This window comes from Micropterus salmoides, unplaced genomic scaffold, assembly GCF_014851395.1.
Source record: "Micropterus salmoides isolate LMB-PRFRI ecotype aquatic unplaced genomic scaffold, ASM1485139v1 Ms_hic_scaffold_16, whole genome shotgun sequence".
Lineage (NCBI taxonomy): Eukaryota > Metazoa > Chordata > Actinopteri > Centrarchiformes > Centrarchidae > Micropterus > Micropterus salmoides.
Window position 1 is genome coordinate 18,441,457 of NW_024040707.1, and position 15,370 is coordinate 18,456,826.

At 41.4% G+C, this 15,370-nt stretch overlaps 2 protein-coding genes across 4 annotated transcripts; one reads left to right on the forward strand and one right to left on the reverse strand.

Moving 5' to 3' along the window:
- Positions 1–486: 486 nt before the first annotated feature.
- Positions 487–7,582, forward strand: LOC119905632 (rho guanine nucleotide exchange factor 25-like; the record flags this gene model as incomplete). 2 transcript variants are annotated; one of them, XM_038722836.1, is given in 9 exon segments in its annotated part: positions 487–576; positions 1,109–1,201; positions 1,633–1,683; positions 1,758–1,835; positions 1,964–2,155; positions 2,421–2,601; positions 4,150–4,379; positions 4,627–4,761; positions 5,683–7,582. In XM_038722836.1, coding segments are annotated over 9 exon segments (1,176 nt in total), but the record flags the coding sequence as incomplete, so codon positions are not given.
- A 967-nt stretch (positions 7,583–8,549) lies between these two features.
- Positions 8,550–11,584, reverse strand: sp5l (Sp5 transcription factor-like). Of its 2 annotated transcripts, none has more exons than XM_038722840.1 (2): positions 10,678–11,584; positions 8,550–10,369 (listed from the first exon to the last, which is right to left on the reverse strand). In XM_038722840.1, exons 1-2 carry the CDS (start codon positions 10,729–10,731, stop codon positions 9,329–9,331), a joined length of 1,095 nt encoding a protein of 364 aa, XP_038578768.1. In that variant the 5' UTR covers positions 10,732–11,584; the 3' UTR covers positions 8,550–9,328. The 2 variants fall into 2 exon arrangements, with proteins under 2 accessions (XP_038578768.1, XP_038578769.1); XM_038722841.1 differs by having other exon boundaries at positions 8,550–10,366; positions 10,678–11,583.
- Between the last annotated feature and the right edge of the window lie 3,786 nt (positions 11,585–15,370).

The window sequence follows — 15,370 nt, forward strand, 5'->3', positions numbered from 1 at the left end:
TGATGTCCATGTTCGGGTGTAGCAGCTCACTGGTCTCTAGGTTACAGAGCCATGTTGCTAGGTACAGTCTTATACCAGCAGGCTCTTAAAATGGTCTGGTTACACTGAGGGTAACCTGGGTAAATTATACATAACCTGATGCACATCTACATGTAACTCCATTAGGGCTCTCAGGACTGCCACATCTGCACTCCCATGCCAATTAGTCACAGAAGAGTAGGCGCTAACCAGACAGAGTCAGCTTCAAAGGGCCCGCACTCGGAGATAAATCATTATAGCTCTGCTCCCAAAAGCAACCAGAGGCTCTGCACATTGATTGTTGCTGCTCACTTTAAGGGGCATTTTCATGTATTTGTAATGCAGTTAAAGACACTATTATCTAACAGTGAGGCTCATGTTAAAGTCTTTTTCACTTTGTGGCTAATATGTATCAACGGTTCAACTGAATGATTTTGTAATGAGATGTTTGTTTGGCTTGTAATGCAGGAGAGGCGTCTGCATATGTATGTTGTGTACTGTCAGAACAAGCCCAAGTCGGAACATATCGTCTCAGAGTATATTGAGACTTACTTTGAGGTGGGTACCTCTTTACATATACCTTGTTTTTTGTACCCTTTACATTTCTTTCAAGTAGTCGATCAATGTTTAGGCAATAAAATATCAGATTTGCTAAAACAAAATCCATCAAAAGTACCTAAAGTCAAAGGTGACATCATTGTTTTGTCTGACCATCAAGCCAAGATGAAAACCTGCAAACCAGCAAATTCCCTCATATGAAAAACTGCAGCCAGCAAATAGAGAATAGAGAATAGAGATTTTTACAAAAATTATTTTTTGGTTCTAGTTGTTTTCTGTCAATTGACGTATTGATTCATGACAAACACTTGCAAACCCATGATAAACTGGTCACCTGCCACTCAGGCCTGTAGTTGTGTCTAACTGTTTCTACACTATACATGGCCATGAGGGTGTCTTTTCAGCTGCCATTTATTATTCAGATTATAATCCTAAACACCAGAGGCATTATATTTATATCGGCCATTAGCTGCCATGTTTTTTGCTGTCATGCTGACTGGTGTGGTGCTGTTGTGCCCGTCTCTGCTGTCAGGAGTTGCGGCAGCAGCTGGGCCACAGGCTGCAGCTCAACGACCTGCTCATCAAACCCGTCCAGAGGATCATGAAGTACCAGCTGCTGCTCAAGGTGAAAAGCAGAGCACTGCTGTGCAGTTGATCACACCCAACACCTATGCGCACTACACAGAAATACTGGTGTTCACTGTGCAGCTGTGTGACACACAGCAAGCCCAGTCACTGGGTTGTAAACATACTGGTGTGCACACACAACCCCCTCTGTGGAGAAATACTGATGACACAACAGGTATATTGTCTGTTCAGGTCACTTTTCAGCAAGAGAGAAAGAGGCAAATTACATAATTACACTATTCTCACCATAGGTAAAAGTCTTTGAAGACGATTATAAAATGACAAATGACATAAATATAAAACTTTGCCCTTTGGCATTCAAATAAAAGGTGGGTCCAGCACCCATAAATACTCCTCCAGATGTCCTCACCTTACTCTGAGCAGTAAACCTGGAACGCTCTGGTGACCATGCTGTTTTTATTTGAGCAGGACTTCCTGAAGTATTACACCAAAGCTGGAATGGACACAGAGGAGTTGGAGGTGGGTGTTCTGAAGCATAAATATAAAGGTTAAAGTGATTTTTGCTCACAACCTAACTTTTGTCTTTTGAACAGAAAGCAGTAGAAGTGATGTGCTTTGTGCCAAAACGTTGCAATGACATGATGAATGTCGGCAGACTACAAGGCTTCGAGGTACGTCTCAGGAATGTAGATCCTTCACAGTCTTCAAAATATTTCTCATGCCAACTATTCAGCCCATGAAAACCACACCTTAACCATTTCCTCCTTGCTTGTTGTGTTTATCTTCGCTGTGGTACCAGGGGAAGATCACAGCCCAGGGCAAACTGCTCCAGCAAGACACCTTCACTGTTACCGAGCAGGACAGTAGCTTTCTGTCCCGAGCTAAGGAAAGACGGGTATTCCTGTTTGAGCAGCTGGTCATCTTCAGTGAGCCAATCGACAGGAAGAAAGGTTTCTCGCTCCCTGGATACATCTTTAAGAGCAGCATCAAGGTAAGTGCCTGCTGAGCCTCAGTGAATTCAAATGATGTTTTAGCAACATAAAATACCCCAAAAAAGGATTCATACACCATACTCCCAAGTTACGAGTTATACAACAGATCTACGCTAATTCTTGTCTAAATCAGCCTAAATCAGCCTGCGTTACATAATCCCATGCCAGGGACTTTATAGAGGCCTGCATGTGTTAGTTTTATATAACAAGCAACTCAGCAGGATGGACTCCTCACAGATGCTAGTCAGATGTGATATGTTCCAGGTGAGCTGCCTGGGAGTGGAGCCCAGTGTGGACGGCGATGATGCCCGCTTTGTGCTGACATCACGTAACCCTGATGGGAGTGTAGTGCGCTTCCAGTTGCAGGCCTCCTCTCCTGAGATCTGCAGGGCCTGGGTCAATGATGTTGTTCAGATCTTGGAATCCCAGCGCAACTTCCTCAATGGTAAGTCCCAGCTGAGCTCTGAAGACTATGCCACATCCCCATATTCCACAGAATGCCATAAGTAATGTAAAATAAAACCCACTTGATGATAATAAAAATACAATAAACAAGTTGCAATGCATGGAATACATAAAATCAAGGAAAATACATAATTTTAAAATAAGTGCAGCAGTTCATAAGCAAAGTGCAAAAAGAGTTTCCGGCCTGTTTTGTCAGCTGGCTTCCCTGAAATCTATAGGTAGTTTGTTCCATAGCTTTGGGGCCTAACTGACTGCATTCCCGACTTTCTTTCTGCTTATTCTGGGAACCTCTAATAAACCAGCAGCAGATGACCGCAGTGTTCTTACAGGAAAGTGGTGAACACGAGAGTTTGATATGTAGCTTGGTCCTAGCACATTAAGGGCTTTGTATAAAGGGAGGAGGATTAAAATAATTTCTGAATGTTACAGGAAGCCAGTGCAGAGCAGCTAAAACAGGACTTATGTGCTCTCCTGTTCTGGTTAATAGCCGCAGAGTTTTGGATGAGCTGAAGTATAAAGTGCATTTCAGTAATCGAGTAGCCTAGAAATACAGGCATGGATCCTTTTTCCAGCATCTATTTGATTCATTCTTACTTAGCTATGTTTCTAAGATGGAAAAATTATGTTTTCATTACCTTGTTAATTTGGGACTTTAGGCTTAGATCTTAGTCTAAGAGAACACCAAGACTCGTAACCTCAGATTTGATCCATTTCAAGATTATTAAACAGCATTTCTATTTGTTTTATGGCTGACTAGTAGGATTTCAATTTTGTCCTTAACTTTTGTTGCCAAAAGACAGGTAGTGGAGTTTATAACTGCAGCATCATTTGGTTCAGCAGTTGCATGTCATCCACATAACTACGCTGTCTTGTACTATGGAAGTCCATTCCTGCCATAACTAAACTTAGGAATCAAAAATCAAAAATAGTCATGGTATGTCAACATTATGAGATTCTACGCCAAAATCATTAGATTTTCTATATCAAAATATTACTTTGCATCGGTTCCATACTCTTAAACCTTTTTTATTAGGTTTTCTGACAGGTATCATTCACTGAATTATTTGTGCAATACAGACAAAACTGTAACACTTTAACCCCCCTATATAGCATTCATAAGCAGCATCTAAACATTTAATAAAAGGTTTTTAACAAACCTTAAAAATTTTTTTACCAACTATTACTCTTCCTGTGTACATGTATAAGTGGAGGCTGTTGTATTAACATATAATGAATGAAAATATAAAACAGTTGTAATATAAAATATGTCTTCATAGAAGAAGTTGTAATTGTTGACAAACACTGTACATTAATAAACCTAAATGTACCTATCTACAGCTACATTATAATGTGTTAATTAAATATTTATGTAGTGCTTATAAATGCTTTATAGGGGGGGTTAAAGTAGGTAGGTAAAGAGTTACCTTCAAAATAAATGGTGAAACTACATAATACAATGCTTTGAAAAACATTCAGAATCAGGAGTAAAACTTTATAAGGACTGTTTCTGTTCCTCTGTCTCTTTCAGCCTTACAGTCACCTATTGAGTACCAGCGGCGAGAGAGCAAGTCTAATAGCCTGGGCCGCAGCATGAGGCCACCTCTGTCTGCTGCCAGTGCCCTTCGACCCCACTCCTCCGCCTCCATTGATCGTCATAAACTGCCCTCCCTTCACTCTCACAACACCTCCCTGCCCACGCTCTACCTGCCTAGCCAAGGCCAAGGCCAAGGACCCAGCGAGACATACTCACAGCGGGACGTAGGTTTCTTTATCTGTGTCTTTCTCTGCCCTACATACAATGACACTGTCCTGCAGTAACTACCCACTCAAACACAGTATTTCTATTTATTAGACACCTAAGACACTGCCAGGCCTGCTTCTGTCTTAAGCTCTTTTGGCTGTGGGACTGGACTGTTGCACAAATGGAGTACTAAAAACAACAAATGGTATTGTGTGCATGCACTGCAGTGTTAGTGAGTGACCTTCCTGTTGTTTGCATCTGCAGCCCACTGTGGCCCAGCCATGCCCTGCTGACTCCCACACTGTTTCTCCATCACATGTTCAACTGGGCTTCACTGATCAGCCAAACTGTCAAGCTGTGTCAAATGGGCTGTACACACCCACCACACAAAGTGCACAGGTAGTGTATAAGCATGCATTTAGAGACAAAGCTGTCTATATGCGGGCCTCAATGTAATTATTTTGCACATAGCTGAACATTGTGCATCTGAGTTGTCTAGCAGTCATTATTAAACACCAGCATTGGCAAAATTAATGACAAAACAATCCACAGGAAACTGACCACTGCGGAAATAATGGGCCATTGTATAAAGTCTAACAATAATTCCAATGTGCTCATAACTGGTAATTAAAAGATGAAAGGCTTAGTAAATGGTAACCATTTATTTAGACACACATACAGTGAAGGGATTTGGTGAGTCATAAGAAGAGCTATTTCTCCCCCTATTGGATGAGAAAGGAATTAATCAACTTCAGTAACAGAAATGGATTGCAGTGTTAGTTGCACTTGTTGCAGTTGTTAGTTGAGTACAAAGACGGTTCTGTGTTTTACACAAAATATACAGTTTTCCAAAGTTTCAAGCCTGTCTATCCTTAAGTTATAACCATCTGGCCAGTCAACAATGGGAGCATCCTATTTTTGGCCTTTACATTACCGTTAGTGATCCTCTCATCATCACTGTGTGGAACAGGCCTGTAGTTGTTGTTTTCCAACTCTCTCTCTTTTTACTCTGGCTGGATTGGCTCATACAAAACAAACAGGAAGCAGGCTGAACCTGACAAGGAAATCAGAGTGAGAAGCCTATCGGAGACAGATAATAATTTCCCATCTTACTGCTTGATTGGATAGATGTTTCTTGGACGAATGCAGTCTGTAAATGAAATTTAGTTGATTTTCACAATTTCCATTAAATGTTTGGCAGGTTATTTATAGTGTCCTTGAATAGTATAAAAGTGAAAATAAAGTATTTTTAGCGAATATGTGAGTGCAGTACATGGAAGCATGCTACAGCCGTGTGATGAATGTTCCCTCTCTACCCAGCAGAGAGCAGGAGAGGGCTGCAGAAGGGGCCAGGCTGTTGATGCTGGGAGCCAGGCTCCATTTTCTGGCCTCTCAGCTGGACGACGTCCCAGCAACCTGGCTCAGCTAGCTGAGGATGACCTATGAACTCTGATGCTATCTGTCTCCCGTCTACTGTCTGTTTAGGCCAGGCTGGACCCTCAAATGTTTCAGTTGTGATTTCTGGAAGATAATGAAGGAATATATGAAGGAATTATGGGCTGCAACTATAAAATGACTTTGCTCCTGTTTTTATGCAGCAGTGACTATGCCACCTTGAGTGTACATGAACAGCACCCAGAATGATGTTACTGGGCTTAGAGTGAAAACACTCAAGGAACACTCAGTGTTATGACAATTTTTGTTTTTTACCTGTTTTGAGAGCTTGTACCAGACTATTTTCTCTTTCAAAGGGCAATCGGAATTTGTTTGGAGAAAAAATATCCATTCCTAATTGGGGCGGTCACTGGAGTTTCATGTGTGCCTGAATGGATGCTTATGCAGCAATGTGTGGATGTGTTTCAGTGCGTGAGTGTGCGCAAGGAGTGGCAGTGGCTCCTCTTGTACTCTCTGGTAATTTTTTTTTTTTGATGCCCCATTTTGAAGACAAGTACAGCTACATTAATACATTTTGTCATTCCCCTGCTGACAACTGAGTTTGCTGTTTATGTCAACAAGAATGGGAAAGGCAGAACACTTGATGTGAACATGCCACAAGGACTCGAATTTCAACTAAAAGCAAAAAACTTTCTTTCTTGCCACAGTGTTGAGAGCTCCTGTGTGCTCTCTTATTCTGTTTGACTGGCCCACATTTGATCTGGACAAAAAAGGTATGAGAGAGCCCCCTGGAGGTTCTCTGTGGGTATGACGTCACTTCAAAAATTCTTTGTGCTCTTTGGGCAACTCCAGAGGAGTTGCTACATACAGTAGGTGCATTCAAAGGGACTGCCGTGCTGACCCAAAGTGTTACATGCAACATCCCCTTGGTGATTGACTGGCACAATGCTACTTTACACAGATCTTTCTTTCCAGGCTGAAGTGGTTTTGGGGACACAAGTCCTTAAAAGTGCATTGGTATAAACAAATATGAATTGTTTTATTAGTCCACTGTTGTCATGTCAAGGCTGTGCACCATTTCTATAATCTCTTGCTTTTGCCCTCATGGACTAAATCCTATACAGTGCATACCATAAAGGCAATCATACATTTCCACTTGTAAGATGAAGAAGGAACCAGGTAGGCCAGGAAATTTTACCGTTCCAGTTGGTTAAAATGAAGGATAATATGTTGCTGGATAATGTTGAAGAATCTGCATGCTCCCTCTTCCTCGGACAGCAGTGCCAAAAACAGCAGCTCACCACTGAAACGTTTCATGCTCTTACGCCATCCTCTGCTACTCTTACTAAACGATCGTAAATATCTGTATTATTATCTGGATTGTAATGCCTAAGTGGCAAAAAGAGGAGAATGGAATAGATCAAGTGGGCTACCGTGTCAATCTCAGGCCAGTTCTTCTTTGTAGCCTATAGAGGTCCCCACAATGCTTAATCATCCATCTTAGTTGGATCATACACCTGCGCCAAAGATCAATAGGCCTCATGTTTCAGTGCTCACAATGAAGCAAAAGCTGCTCAATAATCTGTCCAAACAATAATAAATTACACTGACAGGTGAGACATTAGGTGAATGAAACCACCTCACATAATCCATATGTAGTTAAAGTGAACTGGCATGTATGGGAATTACTGATCAACACAATGTAATACCACTACAGAGAACCAAAAGCAAGGACATTAAACCAAGAGAACATTGTTTAATATTGTGTTTGACTGAGTAGAAACTGTTGTATCATATCAAATTAAAAGTGTCTTTTTGAAACCGATTGCAGTGTTGGTGTTTCCCTACATAATCTCCCTTGATTGGCATGATTTAAATAACTATCTACTTTTAATGTCTACAGAAACTCACCTCTTCTGTCCTGTAAATGCTTTGTAACCACTTGAGGCAATTAATAGTGTCATCCTTACGCATCCTCATAGTGTGCTAATTTCTTATTAATTTAACTAATAGTGCAACTAACATATATGCTATAGATCCCTCGGAGAGGCTTTACTTTTGGGAACCTCTGATAAAAGACAAAGGCAAAGTATTATGTTTGCTTTGGCATCCCCCTTGGAGAAAGTTCAAACAGGATTAAAAACAAAGAGAAGAAACCCCTGGATGAGCAGACATCTGGTTGGCTGGCCTCTGAATAAAGGCCCATTCTGGGCAGTAAAGCAGGGCCGATCGTAACACGGCTGTGATATATGGAGGCTGGGGACGGAGCGGGGGAAGGGGTATTAACTTTCACAAGGGTGCAAAATCAAAGGGAGTTCCTGTCACCACTGAGGGGGTCTCAGCAACAGGGGTCCCATTCACAGGGAATTCCTCTCCAGTGCCCTCTGTTGCATCTGTTGACTCAATCTTCTCCATTGAGAGAAAGAAAACACTCATTTAAAGCCACATGACTGTGAACTTGATTGCAGCAGGCGAGACAAACAGCCCCATCAATGGATTGAGTATTTACTTTGAGGTGTGAAAATCTTTGAACAGCCCACCATGTTAGGTCTTCTTTCGGATCTTCTTCCTTCACACCAACAGCACAATGACCTACATTTGTATTCTGAATGCAATCGAATTATCATTTAAATAAAATGTTAGATCTTTAGAAGCTCTGGGGCATCCGAAATTCACACATTTATTGACTGAGCTAAGAAAGTTAAAACCAATGACTCACAGTCAGTCATGGATATTTACTTCACAATCATTTGTCAAGATGTAAGGAAATAACATTGTTAGAAACAGTGAAATTGTTTCAGCAAGGACAATGTTTATTAAAATTTACATGCGCCATAACCCCAGTAAAATTGCTCATGATATTTATACATAATTTACAAAGATCTTAAAATTTTAAAATGTTGCTAACATGGAGCAATGGTGCTTCACATTGCTGCTTAAGAGCAGATGAGATAAATCTTTAGATAAAAGACTTGCATTCAAAAAAGATCCCTACCTTGAAGCAGACAAATTGGGATATGTTTTGGAATAAAAATCTAATTACCATCAGCAACAGAAGCATTTTTCCATTCTGAACCTGTTTTCGACAGCAGAAATTATAAGTTTTATACAGCAATCTTTAGCTGTACTAAGGCATACATTTATTTTGAACAATATGGACAACATATTCAGGTAAATCTTGTGGAATTTTGCTCGTGTCTGCCATGTCCTTCACATGGGTGTAATATTTACAAAATGATGTGATTTTCACATCAGTTGAAATCAAACAAATCTTAAATTGTTAAAGAAATCTGTTGTATTTTAAGATGAAGTATATTAGCGTGGCATCTTGAAAGTACACTGAATTCTGTAGAACCCACTGCCTTGCCTCAAACGGCACACAATTACTTTCATTAAAAATGGTCTCTAAATATGTTTTTATGTACTTCTTGAAGTCAAAAGTAGGGCTTTTACAACAGAAGATGTTCGGGGAGCTTGATGCTTACCCTCTAGTGCAAACCTATGGCAGTAAGTGTAAGTCACACAGTTTTTTCATTGTTGATTATTACTTTTGAATGATTGACCACAAATATTACTCTCTCTTGATAGTGGTGAGCAGAGGTTCCGTGCTCTGTGAAGGCTGCCCGGACCGGCTCTTCCTGGTCTGGTGCGTCTTGACATGTTTGGAGAGGTGGTCACTCCTCATGAACCTCTTGCCGCACTGCTGGCACCCAAAGCGCTTCTCTCCAGTGTGTGTGCGGAGGTGCCGCTGGAGCTCATCTGAACGGGTGAAGCTTTTACCGCAGAACAGCCAGTTACAGATGAAGGGCCTCTCCCCGGCATGCCAGCGCAGGTGTGCCTTGAGGTGAGAGGTCTTCTTGTACACCTTGCCACACTCTGGGATGTGGCAGATGTGCAGTCTCTTCTTTCCGAACTCTAACCCCCCGCCATTCGCCTGGCAGTTGGGGCACTTGCAGCGGCGGCAGCGGCGTGTTGAGCTCAGGAGGCCCTTGGAGGTGCCCTGGAGAAGAGCAGCTATCTGGGGCTGGTGGCCTAAAACCAGCTGTCTGCCTAGGGAGAAGGGATGGTTGGAAGGGGTTGTGTTGGTTTGGGGAAGGCTCCACCATTGCTGCCCTTCCTCCACATGACCTCCAGGCAGGTGATGCCTGGCTGAGGAGTTCTGGAGGAAGCTGGGGAAGTTCTGTCCCACATTGTTGTGCTGAGGATAATAGGGGCCGTTGGCCTGTGGCTGTGAGGACAGCACTTTGACTGGGGAGAGTTCGAAGGAGTAGGACGAGGGAGGTTCAGCCGGAGGGGTGAGAGGCAGCTCATGGTGGTGGTGATGATGGGGGTGATGATGATGGTGACCCAGGCCAGACTGCATGTGTCCGGGGAACTGCACCTTGGGCACGGTAAAGGTCATCTGGTGCGTGCTGAGGGCTGTGCTGGGCGCCATGTCATTGCTCCATAGCTGAAACATTCCTGATGTGGAGCTGACGGTGCCCTCGTAGGGGAACTGGGAGCCTTCGGAGCCCGTAGTGCCTCCCACCTGCCAGGCCTGGCTACAGGTGGTGGCCAGGAAGGAGAGGGCGTTGGGTGCTCCCTCTGGAGAGGAGCTGGGCGTCCGGTCCTGCTGATGATAAAATAAACACAAGTCAGATTACATGGGGCGCTTTGAAGACAACATAAAGTTTGAAATCTTAATTTATTTAAATAATAATTTTTTTAAAATTACAATCAATGTAAAACGTTCATAAACTGGCAGAATGTGTAAGAGTTTAGAGATATTTTTCTGTTATCTCAAGGTTTGATTATTTTACCACTATGGCAAGTTTAATTATTTTCATGCAGATCAAGCCTCATTTACTCATTGTTAGCTTCCACAAAGCAGCTAATAAATCCGCATGCACTGCCTCAAATAAAGATGATTCTATAACAAACCTGTAAAAAGGTGTGCAAAAAGTTGTCAGTCCTTTGTATCGCCAGCGCAGCCATCTGTCCTCGCGCTCCTTCTCCACGCACCTGCAACACAAACTGCGCCGAGCAGCGACGACGCACAAAGTCTAACCTACAGCTCAGAGCGCAGAAGAGAAAGATGCTCACATTCGGGTCTCGGATGACTCAGACACTTTGGCAGAGAAGACGGGGAAATCCAGCGTCATTCAAATGTGGCTCAGTCCACTAGGTAAATGTTTTAAGAATGCTAGCAGTCCAGATAATTTGGTGTTGAAGCAGCCGAGGATGCCCGTCTGAAGTTAGAGGCAGAGTGACGCGCCGTAAATCCTAGCGATCATCTCAAAGGCGGCTGAGCTGCATCTTCTCTTTATAGAGTGAAAAGATCCTCTCAACGGGGTCTCCAGTAAGATGCAGGAGAGCCAGTCAATAGAGAGGAGACGTGAGGGAGGAAGGAGGTGGGGTATTGTTAGGTGAAGGGGTGGGCTACTCATAATTTCACTCAATTTCAACCAAATGCTGACCCCAAGAACTGACTCCTCCTTCAATTGTTCTGAAAAAATGGAGAAAGATTTAAGGCATGATAAGATAAGAAGTCTCCTGTAATATTTTCAGTTTTTTTTAGAGTAACATATCAATTTAAACTTCCCAGGACATCTTGTGTTATGTTTTACTTCTTTAAACTACATGATTTAAAAAAACATTTCAAAGTGACACTGCTGAAACATTTAGTGTTTCAGCAACTTTCAATGTCTACATTTAGGCCTGCACAAGAAAAAAAATGCTTAGTCTGTTAAAACATCTAAGATTAATATAGCCAACATAGTCAAAATATTTTTCACTCTGGGAGTATTTGCATACTACTTCAACTCCACTGTGGGAATTCAAGTAAAGATAGTAAATACATGGATTTTTATTTCTGGCAACACAGGGATGTGCTGCTAAATGAAAAGGTGGGCAAACTACAATCTCCACTGAAAATATCAAAACTAACAACTATCAGCATAAATAATTGACGAACACTAAAGCTTTAGAGAGATTGATGTCAGGCCATAAAGGTGCGTAAATTTAGCTTAAGTTTTGTTTCTGAAATGTCTGATAACAAGTTACATTCAACATTTTACAACGTGAAGCTGGAGTAAATGTGCACAATCCTGTTTAAGGGATGTAGACCATGCACTCCTGAAAAGTCTTCGCCTGGTAGATGATGAGCAGAGATTAATAAATTAATGGAAATAATTGTATTTGGTGTTTGATTATTAGTTTTCTCCAGGTGACATGTAACAAACTTTTGGTTTCTGAAGGCTGCAGCGGGCGGGCTCACACACTATGAAGACAGTCACTGTATTTTCCCTCACAAAGCTAACTGATAAAACTCAATCAAAGCCTCAGAGTTCTCACCAGTGGGTGACATGTCAAATAGGCTACCCTGTGTGACATTCTCACATTTCAAAGTTCAAGTAGAGGCCGCTTCTGATCTGCTCCATTAAATGCAGATTGAGGCTTAATCTCATTCTGTAAGTCTGTTCACCATTACAATGTTAAGAGTTTAAATCCAGGCTGGGAACCTGTTTCTCATGTAAATTCTTAGTTCCTCACTTATCTACTGCTCCCTGTTTCACAGACTGTGATCCTTAAATAAACATACCCCAAGGAGGATCGAGCTAAAATTAGAAATAAATTAACTTAAAAAATGTATATTTTATAAATTAATTTGATCAGAAATTTAACATTTTCTGTATTCCACGTGGGATGAAATTCTTAGAATGAACAACTTCTATAAAATAAATGAAAGGTAACAAAGATAATCACTAAACTGTACCATTTGGTTAAGGCCTTTTTGAAGTTATTGGTGCAGAAGCAGTGCAGACAGAGTGCAACTTATGTTATGTCCTTGACAAAGAGACACCTCAGCTTGAAACAAAAGATTTCTCCAGACTCACAATGATGTGCAGACTTCAGCTGCAGCCTGCTAATAAATCACGCAGGTTGTGTGTGTGTATTTTTTGGGGAGGGCAGGGACGAAACTGAGTAAATCTGAAAATCTTTGTGTTGGAATTAAAAAATCGTAATGATGATGATGACATTTCTCTAAAAAGAATATTTACATGATGTTAGACCAGATTGATTATTAGATTTATCAAAAGCAAAAAGGCAAAGAAAATTGCATTTTAATTAATTATAATTGTAGAAATGTTATGTTATTCCTGTGGCTTGAAATGCAAATTTAACAAAAATAAATAAGAAAGGATAAACATCTGTAGGTGGATACTGAAGTAAAATAAGAAATATAGAAAATACAGAAATTTTAAATACAGAAATGTGAATGACAACAGCATTGAGGAAAATTCAAAGTCCAAATTAAAGTGAACATTCAGGATGAAAGAAAACAGTAGTAAAGGAAAAGAGCGTGGAGGACATGAGTGTATCTTGGAGGCACATTTATACTATGTCTCTGGTTTATTACGGAGCAGAAGTTGTTAATTACCCTGATTCTTATTTCCTGTCCCCTCTCCCCCACGCCACCCCACCCCCACTGTACTGCCTCCCAGATGAGTGGCTTTGAAGTGCAAAGTACTCTCTCCTCACTTTGAACTGTGAAAACAATGCTCATGTGGTGGTGCTTACCTTCCCCATGTTACCTCATTTAAATAGACCTGGATACAGCTTCCACAGTTTTCAAGGGAAAACTCATTTCCAGAGAAAGAGGTCCCTGTGTTCATTAAACAGCTGGTGAGATTGCCGGTAATCAGCACCCCTCCGTCATACATAGCAGGCTGCTCTGACTGGGTGGCTACCGGCAAACTCAACTTCAAAACTGACACGGACTAAATCCCAACAAGGCGATGCAGACGCTCTCATGCACCTATTTCTAAACAGAAAAAGACAGAAAATACATCCAAGAAAAATATAACTCAACAGGGCTTTTTGTGATGTGTTTAATGTCCCCACTCTGGAAGAGTTTTTAATCCTTCTGCCCACTGTAGAAAGCAAATGGTGTTGGTTTTGTTGCATAGACATAATCTTCCTCTTAAGCTCAGGACGTAGAATATGCAAGTGGCTGCTCAAGCTGTTTTTATCATGCCTGGGGGGCAGTTTAAAAGCCTCAGATCACTAAATTGTCCCAGCTGTCTTGACCATCTGCACTCAAAAAGGGCAGCCACGTAGGATAGCAGCCTTTGTACTGGTGGCCATGTCAAAAAGCCAATTTTACAGCACTATTCAGACTCAATGGCTCTCATGCGACAAATGTGGCCTAATGGATGAGACAGACAGCATGTAAAAAGCCTGCTGCTAACTGCAGCGCTTCACTCTTTAACCATTCAGCAATCCAAGACGGGACAAGATGGGGCGTAATTACCATGACACTCAGTTTCATTGGGATGAGGGGCAACACCAACAGCTGGACTTTACAGTGCAACAATCTGAAACCTCATACAGGAGTCTGTTTCCTGTTCTTCTATTGAGTTGTGTGTCTGTCTGTCTTATGCGTGTTGGGGGGTATTGAACAGAGATTGATGTTTAGAATCAGGCATGTTGGGTTTACGTCTGTAGCCTAACGTACCTTGCTCTGCAGCGCACCGGAGAGCCTTAAAATCACATCATGACGCGATGCTGAAACTTTTCACTTCAATCCCGACATTTTGTTTTGTTAGTTGTGTGACCTCTTCTGTGCAGATCCTCCTCTAGCATTTACACATTGTGGAGACAGAAAACTGAAAGGCCCACATGCACCCACATTGTTTCCTGTTCATTCAGAAATTTGAACTCCTTCAAAACTTCTCTTATCTAATCTCAAAATTACCTCTTTCTATATATAATATTAGTCAGCAAAAAGATAATGGAAAAATTGATTAAAACAATTGTTTTTCTTCTTTTGCTTGTAATCACACTGAGGTAATGCTGTGAATGAATTCTGGAGGAATACCTCAATTAAATAAATCAGTCATTTCATCCACATGTTTATCTTGGAAGAGAGCTTCAATCTCAAAAAAACCCTTAAAGATGAATTAATAATTAATTACTTCATTTTTGCGTATAAGCATAGCAGGTTTTTAAGGGCTTAAAGGGATTTCATTTGAGGTTCTATCACTCAGAGATGTTTTAATTTAACTTTTTAGTTCACAAATTAAATAAACTGTTAAAGCCTGTTAGGCATAATCAGAATCTAACAAAAAATTAAAGCACACATGTCAGAATTGCAGTGTTTTTTCATTTCAACTCCAGTACCTTGATATCACAGCAGGATTCTGTGGTGATTCCCACGCTGTACTACAGTTTACATTGCTAGGTGTGTGAGAAGTGGAAAACTATTATAATTCCCTCATCCCTTGTCCATTAGTATGTACGAAAACCCCAAAATCTCCAGTCTTGGGCAGACACAGGCAGACAGCATGCATCTCCACTTGTCAAAGAAAACTTTTATCAATACCAAGAGCACTTGAAGTTTGTTTGCATTTTGTTTTCCAGCACTCTTAACAACTTCAGAAGTCAGATCACAGGAGTATCTGATCAAAGCGCTTCGTGGTTAGTTCTGGAAACACAGGAGTGCTACGCCACGCTTTGATACTCCACATCAATATTTCAATTCAACAATCACTTGACATGCACCCATACTCCCAGAGACGAAAGACGAAAGGGGAGAGAGAGATCCAGGGAAGATGGAGGGGGTTTGGGAAGT

What these genes read in the sequence shown, in the direction of transcription:
- sp5l (XM_038722840.1), bottom strand. Translation starts at nt 10,731, where the DNA reads ATGGCTGCGCTGGCGATACAAAGGACTGACAACTTTTTGCACACCTTT. An exon ending in TTTTGCACACCTTTTTACAG is followed by an intron (nt 10,370 to 10,677) that starts GTTTGTTATAGA and finishes TTTTATCATCAG; the next exon opens with CAGGACCGGACGCCCAGCTC.